Source organism: Cydia splendana, chromosome 5, assembly GCF_910591565.1.
Source record: "Cydia splendana chromosome 5, ilCydSple1.2, whole genome shotgun sequence".
Taxonomy (NCBI): Eukaryota; Metazoa; Arthropoda; class Insecta; order Lepidoptera; family Tortricidae; genus Cydia; species Cydia splendana.
This window is the reverse complement of record NC_085964.1, coordinates 13,095,823-13,115,061: the sequence shown is the minus strand read 5'-3', so window position 1 is coordinate 13,115,061 and position 19,239 is coordinate 13,095,823. Positions and strand designations below refer to the sequence as shown.

General features: G+C 39.6%; 2 protein-coding genes across 2 annotated transcripts in view; one reads left to right on the top strand and one right to left on the bottom strand.

Annotated features, from left to right (window-relative positions):
- The first annotated feature begins 1,265 nt into the window (after positions 1-1,265).
- LOC134790731 (PITH domain-containing protein GA19395) lies at positions 1,266-13,850 on the top strand. The gene is made up of 4 exons (XM_063761645.1): positions 1,266-1,544; positions 1,914-2,035; positions 4,643-4,747; positions 13,352-13,850. The coding sequence occupies exons 1-4, from the start codon at positions 1,359-1,361 to the stop codon at positions 13,560-13,562; spliced, it is 624 nt and encodes a 207-aa protein (XP_063617715.1). The 5' UTR covers positions 1,266-1,358; the 3' UTR covers positions 13,563-13,850.
- A 24-nt stretch (positions 13,851-13,874) lies between these two features.
- The window catches only part of LOC134790721 (collagen alpha-1(IV) chain-like), a 35,847-nt gene continuing 30,482 nt past the window's right edge, over positions 13,875-19,239 (bottom strand). Inside the window, exons 11-15 of the mRNA XM_063761630.1 lie at positions 16,692-18,762; positions 16,435-16,612; positions 15,857-15,971; positions 15,385-15,605; positions 13,875-14,960 (exon numbers count right to left, since the gene is read on the bottom strand). Coding sequence (XP_063617700.1) covers positions 14,762-14,960; positions 15,385-15,605; positions 15,857-15,971; positions 16,435-16,612; positions 16,692-18,762 — 2,784 coding nt within the window. The 3' untranslated portion in view covers positions 13,875-14,761. The remainder of the gene's footprint in view (positions 14,961-15,384; positions 15,606-15,856; positions 15,972-16,434; positions 16,613-16,691; positions 18,763-19,239) is intronic.

Sequence of the window (19,239 nt, the reverse complement as noted above, 5' to 3'; positions counted from 1 at the left end):
TCGTTCAAATTGTGCAAGTTTGATAGAGAGGGAGCAAACGAAATTTAGGTATTTGCCGTAGAAGTAGATTCTCTATCCACGCACATCTCAACAAAACGTAAGGCGTATCCAGACTAGTTAATTTTTCACCAATCTGATTAAATTGCCCGATCAAATCAGGACGTGCGGACGCAAACGCCAATTTGACTCGCAGAATTCAACCGCCGATAATGACCAATATTACCGATAAAATGAGGTGCGGATGCAAGAATATAGTCAGACCGTAAAAAGTCTGCAGCGATTTTGATAGCCCACGCAGTGCAAGTGTTATTTTAAACGTCAAACTTCTATGAAATTATGACGTACAAATAACACTTACACTGCGTGGGCTATCAAATCCGCTGCAGACTTTTCTTGGTGCGACTATACCAATTTGTGACACCAGTATTTTCGTTCTGGGGCATTTTTTCAATTTAGAGGGCTCTGATATTACCATAAATCTAAAATTGGTGATTAAATTGGAGATTGACACCAACTTCATTTCTGATCAAATCGGTCGATTTGATCATCCCGTCGGATACCGCAGTAATGATTATATAGTTGGCCTCAACATGAACGGAATGCTCAAGAAAGCGGTTTATGACCTTTGAATCAGAAATTCTGATTATCCCTATATAATCTATATATACCGGGTGTGGCCTGTATCACTAGCAAATAATTAAAACATAGATTGTACTCCTCAAACGGTGACACTTTTGTTCAACAACTTTAAAAAATTATGAAGTATTTAGACACCCTATTTTTCATACAAAATAAATGTCTTCAATGGACGCCACCGCCACGCCATATCATTGTGATTGACGTTGCTTGTCACGCCTTAAACATAACAAAATTCGCAATACAATGCGTCTTAAGCCCCCTCCAGACTATGCGCGTGAATCGCGGGCGAAGCCGCGAACGTGAGTGTGGAGTCGATTTCGCTGTCTGCGAAAATCGACGCCACACTCGCGTTCGCGGCTTCGCGCCGCGATTCGCGCACGAGTGAGGAGGGGGCTTTAGAATAAACTTTAAAGTGTATTAAAAATCAAACCACAAGTTATTTTTAAAAGTCGCTGAACAAATGTTGGTCAGTATGAGGAGTACAGCCTACAGTTTAATTTTTTGCTCATGTTACAGGCCACACCCGGTATAAATTTGATAATAATCCTAAATAAATCTAAAGTTATCTAGGACATCTAGGACATCTAGAGCTTCAAATGTCAAAATAAAAATGACGTTAATGACGTTATGGTTTTTAATTTGATCGACCGTGACTAACTATATTTACCTGCAAATTGCTATTATAATAAAATAAAAACAAATAGATAATAAATATTAAAATGTCTCATAACCATTGTCACAATGGATGCCACGATCACGACCACTCAAGTTCAGAGGAATTGGGTATTCAATATAACCTTTATGAAAAAATAGATAAGGAGAATTTACAGTGTTTGAATGAGATGGTGGAAGGATCAGGTAAAACAGTATTTAAGCCATGGGAAAGGCGGCATGATACAACTCATGTGAGTATTGAGTCACTTAACCATTTTGCCCGTACTATTTTCGGCTTCTATGTTATCTAAATGTAATATTACTATTGGAACTAATTATTAAGATACAGTTTTTTTCCAATACCTCTGCCTCAATAGTATTACAGTGGTTACCACGAAAAATTTTATTTTAAAATATCATTATGAGGCAGTAGTTTAAAACTTATTGCCATAAAACAGATTAGTCTATAATACCAGGTACTTTAACTTGACAATTGTCATCTCTCACTAATAATGCAAGAAACTGTTTTGTGATGCAGTATGAGGGTAATTTATGGTATTCAGATTACCAATTGATGCATATGAACAACAATAAGACTGATGTACCTAATCGATTTTCAGTTTGTGGAGAGTGACGCAGATGAGGAACTCCTTTTCAACATCCCATTCACTGGCAATGTTAAACTTAAAGGCATAAAGGTAGCATCAGAAAATTCAGATGCACACCCATCCAAGTTGAGACTGTAAGTATCTGAAATAATTTATCTGTTTAATTAAAGACTGTATTGTTAAGTATAGGGACAAATTAAATGTGGTCTAACTGTTGGCATGTGTATTATTTTGTATTAATATGTTCTAAGAGTTTGAACTGAGGGTATTTTTAAGCTATATCTGATTTAAGAAGGTTTGAAATTTTTTTCATTTTAGGGACTTTATGATGCTTTTAATACGGTATAGCAAATACAGTTTGGACAAGCCTATCAAGCTGAATTTGAGGCTATTTCACCGACTCATTGGTACGATTTAATGTAACAACAGGTTGGTTTAGGCTGCAAAACATGTTATCTAAGTGGCCTCTTAATGACTGTTCAATTGAGCAGCTGCGGAATAAATGTGGTGAATTTTTATTTTTACATAAAAACGATTTTTCACCCCACGTTTTGGAATCCCTTTAATTTCTGATGCAAGCGTAATGACAGAGACAGCTAGAAGAATAAGCTTAAAACCAAAGCCTAACGAACATTCATGGCGTTGATCCATCGCTAGAGCGGGTCGATAGAAACACTCCATGATAGTTATATCAGATGTCAAAGTCATAGTTGTCGTAAGTAGCATGCCATATTCTCTAAAAGGCCACCATGCACAGATCCTAAACTTTTTTTTAATGAAAAGAAATGCTTAGACTATGTCCAGATGTTTCGCTATACGAATCATGTGTAATTGCTGTTTACATAGTACGATTTTTTTTTGTATGATATTGTCTCGTTCGCAAACCGCAAATTTTCTTGTAGTATTTGTCAGCAGTCGTAATTGTTACTCAAGAGGATTGGGTAAATTTTGTACAAACCATATGCTTTACGTCGAGGTCCCAGGACGAAATGTGTTCCTTATTAAAGCACTAATTAAACACATGTGTAATTTTGAAATATAAATATAATACCAAAAAAAAAACGGCTAAGTTGTCCCTCTAATTGGCCTGATGACAGTAACAAAGAATCATGGAAATAATGGTTTCAAAGAAACATATATGATTCTAAAAAATGGCCCAATCTCAGTATAAACATTAGGATTATTAATATATTCAATAAAATTAATATATTCAATAAAATAAAAGTACAAAATTCTCCAATCGGCCATTTTGACTGAAACGCTAATCAGAAGCGAGCTAAGGATTGACGTCATCAATCCATGACATATTTCTTAGAGCAACATAGACAACCTCATTGACTGTAATCCATTACGTCCTCACCAAAGAGTTTGGAGGTTCAAAATAAATATTATTTCGCCACTAAACATTTATTACGTCCAAAAAATATTATTACACGATATAAATTAAATATTTATTTGATATTATATAAATAAAATGCTAAATGATACGATATTTCACCAAAAACCTTTTTTAATTATTTGGCTGAATGAAACTATCATTGCCATGTTGGCTGTCGTAACTAGAAAAAAATAAAAATTAAAAAGTAAAACCGGCGCTCGGTGATTTTCTCTCAAAATTTACAAGTATCTAAATAATTCATATTAAATTGCAACCGTGTGAGAGTTCTTGTAGAAAATGAGTAATTGTGAAAATTTTTTGTAATGTATTTATCATTCCTAATCGTAATGTATGGTGCTGAATTAACAATATCATTCGGATTCAAGGGAAATTCGTAACTGTAAGTATGTAAACAATGTCTACCACCCTACCACCAACTAATTTATGACGTCACAAATGGCGTGCGAGGCGTTTTCGCGCGAGGTTTAAACTAGCTATAATAAAATGTAATTATTTATGTTAAATCTTATGAGTATAGCTGAAATATTGTCTTTTTCGGAACCAATACAAGTGTACCGACAATATTAAAAGGGATTTAAAAATTTGTCATCAGGCCAATTAACGATACGGTCTTTAACAATTTTTAAAGAAAACTTAAATTTAAAAGTTTTAAAGAAAACTTGATAAATACGTCTAATATGCAACCCCAAACAAAAAGGCTGCTAAAGTGTAGTACTCTGTAAGACTTTAGTTTAATTCAATCACAATGTTTTTTTTTTAAGTGAAAACTTCTTTAGTGGCGCTGTGCACTTTTTGAGGTGGGGAGAAAATGATAAACTCGAGACAGCGTAAGGCGCCTGCTGTTTCAATTAGGCGGCGCAGGGTGCTTGCGTGACGTTATGTGTGACGGACAAAGTCATTATTTTTTTATTTAAATGCCATCTAGTGAGTTTCCCTCAAACTGGTATTAATATAACTGTAGTACCAGTAGTACTCACAGTGATGTGCTTAGGGGTTTCAAGTAATGCGAGGATACAACGCTAGATGGCGTTAACCTCAATTATACATAGTGCTGCAGACATTCTGCACTATATGGCGCTATTATTAATATTTTGAGTTACAATGTCGTTGAGTTTTCACTTCTGTCGGCACTCCCGGAGTGCAACCCGTTGTTTTTTTTTTTACTTAATGATTGTAATTGTATGATTTTATACTTTTATTATTTAGTGTCTTTGCTTTTTATCTGTTACTAATGCCATTTTATTAAATGGAGTTTAAAAAGGTTTTTTTTTCACTTTGTTGTATGCTGTTGATGGTTCTAGGTTATTCATCTAATATTTAAAGATTATTTTTGTTGTTGCAGGTATAAAAACAAACCTAACATGACATTTGATGACGTCACCATGGAACCAGATCAGGTGTTTGAACTACACAGAGACAGTGAAGGTGTATTAGAATATGCTCCCAAGTAAGTGATATTTTTTTAACATTGATTGTATTTATATGCCTAATCCTACAGTACAAAGTATTTTGCCGCCTGTGGCGAAATAACTGAGCGGTTGTTTTGGGCATAACAACCGCACAAAATGGAGAGAGAAGAAGAAGGCGAAATAACTGATTACTTGACACGGTATATTTCTCGAGGTATTTTTGTATGTACTACTAATTGTAAAACTAATACTTTATCTAATAGTTTATGATTACACACTGATTTAGGTTCCTATTATTTGAAACAAAAAAGCATGCTATAAATATAGGGCTAAAAGTTCTGTAATCCTCAATGTGTAAAACGGACTTGGACTTTCCTGGTTTCATTTACTTAAAATTAAAAAATATATATGTACCTACAGACCTACACTTTTAACTTGAGTCCACCCTGTGAATGGATCTATGAAGAAATTATTTCAAGTCGGTAAGTACCACTTGTCTAAGATTTGAAAAGTACTGGACATGTCCTTACATACATTGCCAAGGTTTTTAGCTAAAAACACGGTCCCATCGGAAAGAAATCATGAATCTTGGCATACCATGTGCTTATAGGTATGTATTCTGTAGGGTAAATCGTCAGTAACTGGCCACCCTAAACTAAAAATGAATTCTATTCACCTATAAACAGAATTCATTTTAGTATAAGGTGGCTAGTTATTGAAGGCTGGCCAGTTATTGAAACCTTATATGTGACGTCCCACGGTCAAAGGTACCTTATGGCGGGTATGGAGTTATGCATACCCCAGTAATCTACAATAAATAAGCTATCGATAACACAAAAGATCAACCTTCTAGGTTGCGTAGTTACAGAGATATGATTTTTTGGAAATAATGTTGTGAAATGAGCAACTTTACTATAGAGAAGTTTTAAGTTTAGCCGCCTAAAAAACTATGTTCCTGAACTAAGTTACATAGTTGACTACAAATAATAATACCTTATATGTCTGAGATTAAAAAAATATTGCGACTTGTTCTGTAATGCAAATAGAAACTTTTGATATCGACTGATTTATGTGTATACTAACCAATCTCTTGAAAATAAAGTTTTATTTCATTTTCACGATTGATTGCAATGAGCTCTCAAGATTTACATTTTATCTGTAGCCACCCTTATGACGGGTACTAACCTCTCTTAGGTAGGCAAGAATAAGTCCGTTTTCAATGCACTAACAGTTTATTCAGAAGGCACAGTATTTCAACAATCAGCGATAGAAAGCACAAGCAGTAAATAAGAAGAAGCGACAGAATTTGCGAGTGTAAGCGAGCGATGAGTCTTATTATTTGTGAGCAAAGCAACGTGCATTCAGTGTATCGTCTCGCGGTCGACTGGCGGGGGCAGGCGGCCGTCGCAAGCGCTGCGCTAACGGTGCTTGCAATTGAGACATTTGTACTCGGCGATTTCTTGCGACGACTACCTTACGACCCGGCAACGACTTACGGGAATAAGTTGCAATAGTAACTATCTATGCTATAGGTACAATATTAATATAGTTAATTAAATGTAGTAAACGATATTGTATACTCGTACTTAGTGTAGTGGTACACTATACCACTCCCCCCCAGAGACCGTCAAGGGCGATAATAATCGGGGGTCTTGACTATACGTCCTGATCGAGTTTTTCGATCGCTTGAGTCCACAGGCGGCTGAACGTAGTCATTGCTGGTTTGGCAAGCACCCTCGTCTGCGAGTACGTAAGCCGGCTTCAATCTGTCCACTGTCACTGTTGTTGGCTTCCCGTTAATGAGTATTGTGTAAACTTTTTCATTCCTTTTCAATACTTCATAGGGACCTTTGTAAGCAGGTTGCAGAGGTCCTCTTACAGCGTCGTCTCTTACGTACACATGGGAAGCAGAAATTAGATCTTTGAAAATAAACGTGGTTCTCTGGCCATGTCGTGAAGCAGGCTGGGGGTGTAGTTTTTGAGCAATTAGCCGCAGTCGCGTCATAAAATCTGTTACATCGATATTTGTATTTGCGGATGGCTGAAGTAGCTCGCCGGGTAGTCGGAGAGTTTCACCGTACAAAAGCTCCGCTGCCGATCCCTGTACATCTTCTTTATAGGCGCTTCGGATACCTAGTAGGACCAGTGGTAATGCTTCCATCCAGTTGGATTGAGTGTGACAAATGATAGCTGCCTTGAGCTGCCTGTGAAGTCGCTCCACCATTCCATTACAGGCAGGGTGATAAGCTGTTGTACGCTTATGCTGGAAGCCGATCATTTCTGCTAGATGTTTAAATAGTGACGACTCGAATTGTCTACCTCTGTCAGTCAGTATGTCTGTGGGACAACCGAAGCGGGCTATCCATCCAGACATCAAGGCTTTGGCGACGGTTTCTGCTGATATATCTTGAATCGGTATGACCTCTGGCCACCTAGTGAACCGATCTATGGCAGTCAAACAATATCGGTAGCCCTCGGAAACTGGTAGAGGACCTATGAGGTCAATATGAATAAGCATAAACCTAGCTTGTGGAAGTTTAAATGAGCTTAATGGTGCGGTCACGTGACGCGTTATCTTTGATTTCTGACACGGGTGGCAACACCTTACCCACTCTCGGCAATCCCTATTCATGCCAGGCCAAATGTAACGCTGTGCAACTAATTTTACGGATGCGTTTGCGCCAGGGTGGCTGAGCGAGTGCAGGCTTTCAAAAGTTTGCTGCCTAAGTGACTTTGGCACGTAGGGTCTAAGGTTTTGTTTACTGCTATCACAATATAGTAGCAGACTGCTGCCTGGAAGAGCTACTTTCTGCAGACGTAAGGATGTGTCGCTATCGAGTAGGTGTTTCAGTTCAGTGTCGATCTTTTGGGCTTCGGCTATAACTTCAAGCGGTAATGGTGAAGCTACCTCTTCAACGCGAGATAGCGTATCAGCCACCACGTTGTCTTTCCCCGATATATGGCGAATATCTGTTGTGAATTGGCTTATGTAATCTAAATGGCGATACTGGCGCGGTGAGCAATTGTCTTTGCGTGTACTGTACGCATAACAGATCGGTTTATGATCTGTGTACACAATGAAATGTCTTGCTTCCAACATATGCCTAAAATATCTTATGCTCTCGTATATTGCCAGGAGCTCTCGGTCGTAGGGCGAATATTTCTGTTGCGCAGCATTCAATTTGCGGCTAAAGAAAGCAAGCGGCTGCCAAGCATTATTCTTGTATTGCTGAAGTGCAGCGCCAATCGCCGTATCTGACGCATCTGTGATCAGCGCGATCTTTGCATTTAAGTCTGGATGAGCGAGGAGTGCTGCACTGCATAAGCTTTCCTTGCAGCTTTCGAAAGCTATCCGCGACTCTCCGTCGATGTGCACGGGGTGAGACCCCTTTACAGAGTCGGTCAGTAGCGCATGCAATGGAGCCTGGATTTTTGCTGCATTGGGAATAAATTTTCGGTAGAAATTTATCATTCCTAGAAATCGCCTTAGTTCCTTCACTGTTTTAGGCAGCGGGAATTCTCTAACGGCTTCTACCTTCGAGCTTAAGGGTTTGATTCCGTCAGATGAGACGCTATAGCCCAAAAATTTAACAGATGGTGCTCCAAAAACGCATTTGGATGTGTTTATTACCATGCCATAATCTTTAAGTTTCTGAAACACTTGACGGAGATGGTCTTCATGAGCTTGTTCGTTGCTTGAGAAAATCAAAAAGTCGTCCAAGTAAGCGTAACAGAAATCGAGGCCTCGTGTAATCTCATCCACAAATCTTTGGAACGTTTGTCCCGCATTACGTAAGCCGAATGTCATAAATGGGAACTCATACAAGCCGAACGGTGTCGTTATAGCTGTTTTTGGTATGTCTCCTTCATTAACGGGTATCTGATTATAAGCCTTTACTAAATCGATGGTCGAAAAAACTTTGCAGCCAGATATATTGTGTGTGAAGTCTTGAATATGGCGGATTGGGTAGCGGTCGGGAATCGTACGAGCATTTAGCATACGATAATCCCCGCATGGACGCCATCCGTTATCTTTTTTTGGGGCTAGGTGTAGAGGGGATGCCCATGCGCTTTCGGACGGCCTTGCCGTTCCACTTTTTAGCATGTCCTCGAACTCAGCCTTTGCGATTCTTAACTTGTCCGGAGCAAGACGCCGAGGCGCGCCACTAACAGGGGGGCCCGCCGTTGTCCTGATATGGTGGACGGTCCCGTGAGCTGTCTGCGAGCGAGCGACATGCGGCCGCGTTATCTCGGTGTAGTTTCGAAGTAGATTGTGATATTTGGAGTCGCCATTTATAATTTTAATTGATGAAATATTATTTGACCTGGAGACTGGCGTTGCTATAGCTGTTTCTGCCGTTGTGATATCTATAAGGCGCTTGTTTTTACAGTCGACGACTAGACTATAGAAGGACAAGAAGTCGACGCCTATGATGGCCTTCGTGACATCTGCAACGGTAAATTGCCATGTATATTCACGCCGCAAGCCTAGGTTAAGACTGAGAAAGATGAATCCATAGGTGTTTATGCAAGACCCATTTGCGGCATAAAGCTGGTAACCTGTTCTGGTCCGGCGTTCCTGGACCGCAGATCGAGGGAAGACGCATAGATCGCTGCCTGTATCAACTAAAAACTGCATCTTGCTGCTCTGATCCGTCACAAACAGGCGACCAGGTGAAAATTGACAGTCGCTGGTCGCCATTATCGACTGCCTTGGAAGTTTCCCGATTTGAAATCACAGGGCTTAACACATCTTGTTGCCTTGCTTCCATATTTATGGTGAAACCAGCAAAAGGGAAATCTTCTGTGGTTCGACTGGGACCTGTTGGTATCTCGTTCTCCGTTGGATCTCCTAGACCTGCGGTTACGCGTCGAAAGTGCCTCCACTTGATTGGTAAGTGCCTCCAAGTGCTTAGCCATCGTTTCAAGTACAGGCGTAGCCATTGATGAGGTGCTAGCGGCTGCCACTTGAGGAGTTGTGGGGGCTACGTCAAACACCCTGTCCGCTAGATCTGCCAGCGCTTCCAAGTTTGTATCTGCATGAGATGCTATGGCAGTTTGTATATTAGCTGGGAGGCGATTTGTCCAAATTGTAAGCAAAAATTCTTCAGGTATTTTTGGTCCAGCTAGGTACTGCAGGTGACGTAGGAATTGTGATGGTCGACGATCTCCAAGCTCTTCGTGAAGCAACAATTGTTTGATTTCTTTTTGCCTTGACAATGACAATCGTTTAATTAGCTCGCTCTTTATTTTTTCGTACTTGCCTTTAGATGGCGGGTTCATGATGATGTCCTTCACTTCGGCGGCGTATCTATGCTCCAAAGTAGATTGCACGTAGTAATATTTCGTGTCGTCATCTTTAATGCCCGCTAGATTGAAGTTGCCTTCTAGTTGAGCGAACCATACCGCCGGTTCCGCGGGCCAAAACGGTGGTGGTCGGACGCCGATACGACAAATGTCGTGAGGTGTAAATAGGCTCGTTGAAGTGGTACCGGGGGTGGCGGGCGGCGCTTGCTTGTTCTTTGTTGTGTTATCCTCTTCGTCAGACATTTTTATTTGATTTGATCGCTTACTGTTGTTATCCGTTGATGTTCTCGGGGTCGGGGTATGGAGTTATGCATACCCCAGTAATCTACAATAAATAAGCTATCGATAACACAAAAGATCAACCTTCTAGGTTGCGTAGTTACAGAGATATGATTTTTTGGAAATAATGTTGTGAAATGAGCAACTTTACTATAGAGAAGTTTTAAGTTTAGCCGCCTAAAAAACTATGTTCCTGAACTAAGTTACATAGTTGACTACAAATAATAATACCTTATATGTCTGAGATTAAAAAAATATTGCGACTTGTTCTGTAATGCAAATAGGAACTTTTGATATCGACTGATTTATGTGTATACTAACCAATCTCTTGAAAATAAAGTTTTATTTCATTTTCACGATTGATTGCAATGAGCTCTCAAGATTTACATTTTATCTGTAGCCACCCTTATGACGGGTACTAACCTCTCTTAGGTAGGCAAGAATAAGTCCGTTTTCAATGCACTAACAGTTTATTCAGAAGGCACAGTATTTCAACAATCAGCGATAGAAAGCACAAGCAGTAAATAAGAAGAAGCGACAGAATTTGCGAGTGTAAGCGAGCGATGAGTCTTATTATTTGTGAGCAAAGCAACGTGCATTCAGTGTATCGTCTCGCGGTCGACTGGCGGGGGCAGGCGGCCGTCGCAAGCGCTGCGCTAACGGTGCTTGCAATTGAGACATTTGTACTCGGCGATTTCTTGCGACGACTACCTTACGACCCGGCAACGACTTACGGGAATAAGTTGCAATAGTAACTATCTATGCTATAGGTACAATATTAATATAGTTAATTAAATGTAGTAAACGATATTGTATACTCGTACTTAGTGTAGTGGTACACTATATATCTATTAGAAAACGACACTGACAGACAGTTTAAGCAAAAAACAATACCGATTTAGAGGTGAAAATGTATTTTCTGACTTTTTCATATAAAATCACAAAATTGAATATTTTTACTTTTAATGTGACACACAATAATTTTTTCTGATCACATATGAAAGAAATTCTGTCATTCAAATGAAATAAATCCTAAAACCCCAACTAAATACTATATTTAACCCCTTATGCCACTTTAAACTTATATAACAATAACAGTATTTGCTCCATACATTTACGAAAAGGTACCTTATGGAAATAAATCTAATAATACATCACTACAAAATATCAATCATATTACAGTTTATCTTTTATGAATAGAAAATATTAATTTACATTAAACTGCCCCCAATTTAATTAGTTCTTCGTCATAATAATCTTAAAAAAGACCAATAATTTGTATGTAATGAAAAGGTACCTTGTGGTCAAGTTACATGATGAGGCATGATGATGATGGAACAGTTAGGATAAACTAATAATATTTTGGGGTTAAGATGGTATAAATCGTCTATTTCTTATCAATAATATATTTCGGTTGCTATTGAAGATAAGCGGCATTGAGGTTCAATGACCTCAGATATTCCATAAGGTAATGCGTCGGGTATTGGCATTTTTCAGCAAACCAATGGCTGATTTACTGCATGCGACCAAACCAAATGAAGATTATTCTAGTTAAGAAAGACTTGACGAGAGTAACTTTGGTATAATAGCAGTCTACTTGGATTTGTGATGTCGGTCTATGTACGGTTATAATATTTGCGAGGCGCCCCAACCAGAACTGAAATTATCAAATTAGTTTTGCAGAATGCTAATACAGTTCTCTACCAAACTTCTTTTCCAGTATTGACTAGCTTTTTTGGGAATTTTCAATCTTTTTTCCATAAGGTACCTTTTCTACTAAACTCTGAGACGACATTACTAGGCTTATAACTAACTTATAACAAAAATAAAAACAGGTAAACAAACGTTACGCATTAAGGTTTCAGATCACACAATAAAAAAAAATTGAGAATTTTTTCACCTCTTTACAAAACATTTAATATCTCCGAAACTAGAAACCCTCATAAGGTACCTTTTCCCGTGGAACGTCACATATTCAAATGAATTCTCTTTATAGGTGAAAATAATTCATTTTTAGTTTAGGGTGGCCAGTTATTGGCCGGTGGCCAGTTACTGGCGAATTACCCTATAGGTACAAAAAATAATAATAGAAACAAGTCAAATTGTTAGCACCAACGGAACAGCAGCTGACGATCGCTAGGCTTCATGATACATCTACCGTAACCACTTTACGAGTTCTTGCTCAGGAAAAAATTGGCCATTAAAATCTATTGCTGGCTGACGGTGGCTGAGATTGGGTGAAGTTTCAAGCTCGGGACACACTTATCCCACGTACGCTTAGAAACATACTTGTCATACGCAACGCAACGCATGACAAGTATGTTTCTAAGCATACAAATTTCAGGGTTCAGAGGGGCTACCGCGAAAACCGAAGTTCGCAAATTGCGGGGATCTTTCTCTTTTACTTCAATGAAGGCGTAATTAGAGTGACAGAGAGAAAAATGCCCGCAATTTGCGAACTTCGATTTTCGCGGTTATAGCCCTGATGTCATAATGCATTGCATAAACGTGGCGTACGTGGAATAAGTGTGTCCCTGCCTGAATTTGAAAACTACCAGACAAGAGTAGAAAACATAGTAAATAGTAGATTATATGGTTTATTTAGAGGTTTGATTTGATGTAAGAAGGTACATACCTATTTTGAATACTTTTGGAAAAAAAATTGAAAAACTGCAAATTGGGTTACAAAAGTTGAGGAAACCACCGCATGACTACTTGTTACCATTTCTAATTATTCTTGTAAATTAGATTATATTCATGCTTTCTTTCAGATGAAACTGGAATTTGACAAAAATTAGTTTTGCACTTCCGTCGTACAGAAGTAAGTGGCTAAATATACCTATCGTCACACACCTTAATAGAAATAAGGATGTCTTCCGATATATTTAGCCACTTTGGTCGTCACTATCTATTTATTGCTGACTGTACATCCTACACAACACTTTCATTTTGCAAATATATAGTATAAGTACCTACTAAAAAAAATAATTTCACAAGTGAGTTTCATTCCAAGAGAGAGTACTTTCTAATTTCTATATACTTTATTATTGTTACAGAATCGTCACGTTTTCTTCTGTAACCCATTTGACTATGCACTTTCCGAGCAACTTCGGTGCTGAAAACACGAAAATTTATTATATCGGCTTAAAGGGGGAGTGGGCGCCGGCACACAAGCACGGTGTCACCATTTGTACATATGAAGCTAGGCCCAATCTCGACGATCATAAATTAAAACATTTAGATTCTGTATCCAAGCATATAGATTAGGCAATTTAATATCAATATCACACTTTTCATATTCGCTCGGACTTACTAAAGTTGAACCAATCTAATTCAATTACACAGAAAAATATATGTCACATAAATACAGATATACTACCAATACGAGTAGTAGCGCCGTTAATTGACTTTAATAGGTTCAGCTAGTATCAGCCAGATTGCAACCTAATTTATAACACCATCTGTTTATACCTAAACATCGCAAGCTTTTGTTATTTATGTATGAAAGGGATATGTGTACTACTTACATTATTTTAAAATAAAATATTTTTATTATTACTTTGTTTTATTGTATTATAACATTTTATTTTCAATAATTATATTATATTTACAGAAAATATATCTTAGAAAATTTAAGTTTCATTTGCAGAGGGGTAACTAAGTAGGATTGACTTAACGAAACTATTGTATTTATTTCAGGTTACTATATGTATCTATGTAATAAATACTATGTAGGTATGAAACATTTTCTAGTATTATATATATTTTTTATGTATTTGTATGCAGCAGTAACAAAAATCTTGCGCCTAGTAACTATAGTAATTAATGTAACTAGGCTCTAGTTACATGAATTATTATACAGTGGAAGACCTTGTTTTTAATATTTACATGAGAAAAAACCATAAACCTAGGTATTGTTCGGGTCGTATTACAAATTACAATAGTTAGGTATAAGTACTTATTATCACAATTTACCCCAAATCTACTCAGTTACAAATTCAAATAATCAAGATAATCGGTACATGTTAATTTTCTATCGATTGATCCTATACCAATATATATTACCTTGCATTTCCAGCACATTGAACATCTATTAGGAAAGTAATTACTTAAATTAAATTATTGCTCTAAAGAAGGCAGTGATACTTTATTTAAGTTAATTGTTACTTAAAATTAAACTCTAATTACTACTAGATTAGATACCTATTAGGTATAGGTAAGTTCATCGGCAGCACAGTATCACACTATCGTGTCGCGAAGCGACAGTATTTCATACTATCAATCTTGCGGAAACATAAAAATATTCGGAAAAAATTACTAAGTATCTTTGGTATGTAATAACGTTGACTTTCAAATCTCGCTCACCTATCGCTAGGTACCACTGTTTTTCCGAATGAAATGATTAACGGTAAGTGCTTAGAAAAATGACACGAGTTCTATATTACATTTCTACGAAAATCGTTCGATTATGAGCCCGGCTGTTCCTGGCGACGTCGGTTCCGCCAGCCGGCGACGCGCCTTCGGGTTCCTTGGTAGGGGTAGCCGGGCCGGCGGCCGTACGGCGGGTACCGCGGGTTCTGCCTCACGACCGCGTTGGGCACGGCTCGTAAGTCGCCTTGCTGTTGGCTAGAGGCGGCGGGCCAGCGCCTCATACAGACAGAACATCTGGAATGACAGAATGATCAATAAGTTTTTGTAAATGAATAACATTTTCGATACAAGTTTTAAACCCCTACTTCTAAAGACGATTATAACGAGCCCAAATTTAATTCGTTTCGTTAATTTTTGACCACCCGCGAAAGGTTTGATCTGAACTCACAGGTAGGTAGTAGTTTTCCAAACGTTTAATATACAATTTTGTAAGTAGGTTACCTAATTTACACAGACTGTGATAAATCCATAATTTAGAATATGTGACTATGTTTGTCTTAATAGCGTCGGCTCTGGTGCCAAACAGCCGCGATCTGAGACATTCCTTAGAAACTACCGCCCTTTTGTAACTGTGTACCTAAAGTAAACATTAAACTACACCTTATTACTGTAGCCGGTAAAACAATAAATACGTGATAAATACCATCTTATTACATACCTGCTAACTTTCCTGATATGGTCAGATTTAAGCGTCTCTTGGTCTGGTTTTGCGAACATCTTATTGTCTTCAATAGTAGAAAGCCAGAAGCCAATTCCCATCGCGAAGTAGTTGCACCGACCCAAGCCGTTGCACTCTATGGAGGGGCGGATACGGAACTCTCGCATACAAGACCCAGGAGAGACCAAATTTTGGCCAGCTGCATCGGTGCCCGCTGTGTGCTGAGGGATGAAAAATAATGATGTTAAATCTCTCATATTTATAATATTCCTATGCATCTCACAATCGAGGACTTTTTGATGTGCTTGACTTCCTATGCGTACAATATCTGTATAATAATGAAGTTATAGAGAGTTTAATCTCTCTGTGCTACATAGAATGATATGATTTTGCGCGAGTCACTATATCGATTTTCAAGTGTACCGGGTTTGTGTTTTCTAATCACCCGTGTTTACTGAATAGTTATATTTACCATCAAGAAACTGTATCCCTGCCACAGTTCTTCCCAGCCGTTTGGACAGGACGGCGCTATTGTAGTTTGGCTGTGTAGTGCAATAGCCCTCGTTGGTGCTTCACACACTTGGCACCTGGAGCAACGATAAAATAGGTTTTAGGTGCTAATAATATATTATCCTCCACATGGCATCCTTATAATAGTAGGTTTGTGACATAAACAATTAAAGAAATCCCGACACATTATAATTAATGTAGTAATCCTCATCACACCATCTCGACCTCGATCTAGACATTCTCCACAAATATCTACCATCCTATTTAAAAACCCGCACTCCATTACGCTTGGTTTTTATGATGCCACAGGGACACATACAGAGTCATTCACATGTTAAACTTATGTACCTGTGTCAGTCTAACTTGAGCTTGCTTTCAAGCCCTATAGCTTCAACACACAAAAAATCTCTATAAGTATGCGTGGTGTGTACGTCGTACGAGTGCCTAAGTACCTTAAAAGAGTTTTTACCATATTGATATGTGACATTTTGTAACGTGATAGCTATATGTCAGCTAAATTAAATATTTCAGAGAGTGTACCTTGATATGTAAGGTCCGATGGAGTTTCCTCGAATCGGAGTCATGTCCATTGGCATGGCTTCATTAGTCGACAGCCAGTAACTGTAGTCCTCTCGTTCGGCAAAGTTGCACACACTGTTCAGGTTGCAGAACATATAGGGCATCGTAGTGAATCTGCGCAAGCAGCTACCCGGTGCACCTGATAAATAACTTGTTGATTAATTATTTAAAATAATCTAGTAAACGAGCAATGTTTCTTAGAAAAACAAAATACATACCAAGATCCTGTCCATTTGCTTTGCCGTTAGCAACAATGTGCATTAGTGAGAAGCCGTCCCACAGAGGATTAGATCCAGGCGGACACTGCGGAATCATACTACTTTGTGAATGAATTGCGAAATAATAGCCTCTTGATTTCGGGACCGGTGGCGGAGGGCCAGGTATACCAGGTATTCCTGGGCGCCCGCTGGTACCATCCTCGCCTCTGAAACCACGGATGCCTTTTTGTCCTTGAAGTCCCGGTGGTCCCGGCAGACCAGAGAATCCTTGGAAACCAATGTCTCCCTTTTCTCCTTTTATGCCATGGTATCCGCTTCTTCCTGGTGCTCCTGGTCTACCCGGTTCTCCCTTATAACCATCAATTCCTGGGAAGCCAATGTCACCTTTGGGACCTGGTATAATTTGGGAGGCTGCAACAACATCACCCCTCTCACCCTTTATGCCTTTTAGTCCTAGACTTCCAATTTCACCCGGAAGTCCCATGTCTCCCTCGAATCCTTTTAAACCAGGAGCGCCTCGCCTACCAATATAACCATTTCTGCCATCATTGCCCCTCTCGCCTTTTCTTCCTGTAAGTCCTTCAGTACCTGGCCAACCTACATCGCCTGACATACCTTTTGGGTTTATTATATATCCGACTTCACCTTTATCTCCCTTTTCTCCACTGAGACCTGTAGGTCCTGGTAATCCTACTTCTCCGGGTGCTCCTGAGAATCCTCGCCTGCCTAGTGCACCTTGATCCCCCTTTATTCCTTTGGGACCATGAAAGACGAGGCCTGGAACTCCTGGCTTGCCTCGAGGGCCATCAAGGCCATATTCTCCTGGAGCCCCCTTTTGTCCCATCGCTCCATACCATCCATCCAGGCCATCAATACCAGGTGTACCGGGTTCACCTCTTTCAGCATTTAAACCACGCAAACCTGGCATACCTGGAGGCCCCTGGCTGCCAGTCTCACCTTTTCGACCAGGCAGACCTTGATCACCTTCCTGACCTCGATAACCAATTTCACCACGTTGACCTTTAATACCTTTTAGTCCAGGATATCCGGGTGCACCTATTTCTCCGGGGTTTCCCGGGATACCGTCTAATCCTAAGTCTCCTATGTCTCCTTTGGTACCATGCCCATAACTGATCAATCCCGGCTCGCCTCTTTCTCCCGGCGATCCCGGTAGTCCTCTGTCGCCTGGTAAACCTTGTAAACCGGGTAAGCCGTCTAAACCAGCATTTCCAGGTCTTCCTGGTCGCCCACGGAAGCCCTTTTCGCCTTTGCCACCAGAAAATCCAGAGAATCCAATTGAACCTTTCACTCCTTTCAGACCATCTAACCCGTTTCTTCCTGGTTTGCCAGGATGTCCAGGGAAACCTTTATCTCCTATTTCGCCACGCTGTCCTGTGAGTCCAATTTCTCCCGATTTTCCTTTACGGCCACGTTCTCCAGGTGGTCCATATTGTCCATTGTTACCTTTTTCACCTTTAGGACCAGGACCTCCATTATAAACCAAACCGTCATCTCCAGCGTCACCTTTTGGACCTATTAACCCATCTAAGCCTGGCTCACCGGGGAAACCCATCGCTCCTTGTTCTCCCATATCACCTTTCAGTCCGCTAAAACTCCTTTCACCAGGTTCTCCTTTCGGTCCCGTAAAGCCATAATCTCCTCTGTCTCCTTTAATTCCAGCTGGACCCGGTAATCCCATGCGACCCATATATCCAAAATCACCTCTTTCTCCTTTAATACCATTTGGACCTTGCATGCCCGGTCTGCCTGGTGTACCAACTTCTCCGGGTAGACCAACGTCGCCATAATCTCCATTTTCTCCTGGGAGTCCCCGTTTACCTTTTAAGCCTGGAAAGCCAAAAGCTCCGCCTTTACCGGGTAAACCTGTTAGACCACGGAAACCTTTTCTTCCAGCCTCTCCTTTTATCCCATCTGGACCATCAATACCAGGCAGACCAGGTTCGCCTGGAAGGCCTGGGGTTCCTGCAAAGCCAGGCAGTCCTTTTGGGCCGTTACGCCCCGGAATGCCTGGTGCACCCCTGACGACGACCCCTTCCATGCCCTTACGTCCCTGTTAAAATAAATTGATATTTAATAGATAGTTCATGAGTTGTGGTGTGATCGTTGTGGCATTATAAGGTTACGAAAGCTACTTAATCCATATCCAAATGAAAATATATATAGGTAGTGCGGAAGGTATATAATATTAGTTATATGTGAAACATTCGTGTCCGTCATGGGCTTTAGCTTTTCACACCATTATCAGCTGTCAACTATTTCTAGCATTATGTACGTAAAAATCTAACTAATATTTAACTATAGAAAAACAGGCCAAGTGTGTATCGGGCCGCGCATAATGAAGCGCGTTTTCGCCATTTACGTCCTTTTAATATGATTATGGTCTAAGATCCGGTATAAGAAATACCAGTCCACGGTTACCTAGCCTAGATTAACCGATTTAAAAATTTATATCTGAAACGATTACTGTTTTCTTGACATTTTGATCAATACATACAATTAAATTAAGTCATCAGTTTTAAGGGGAAAA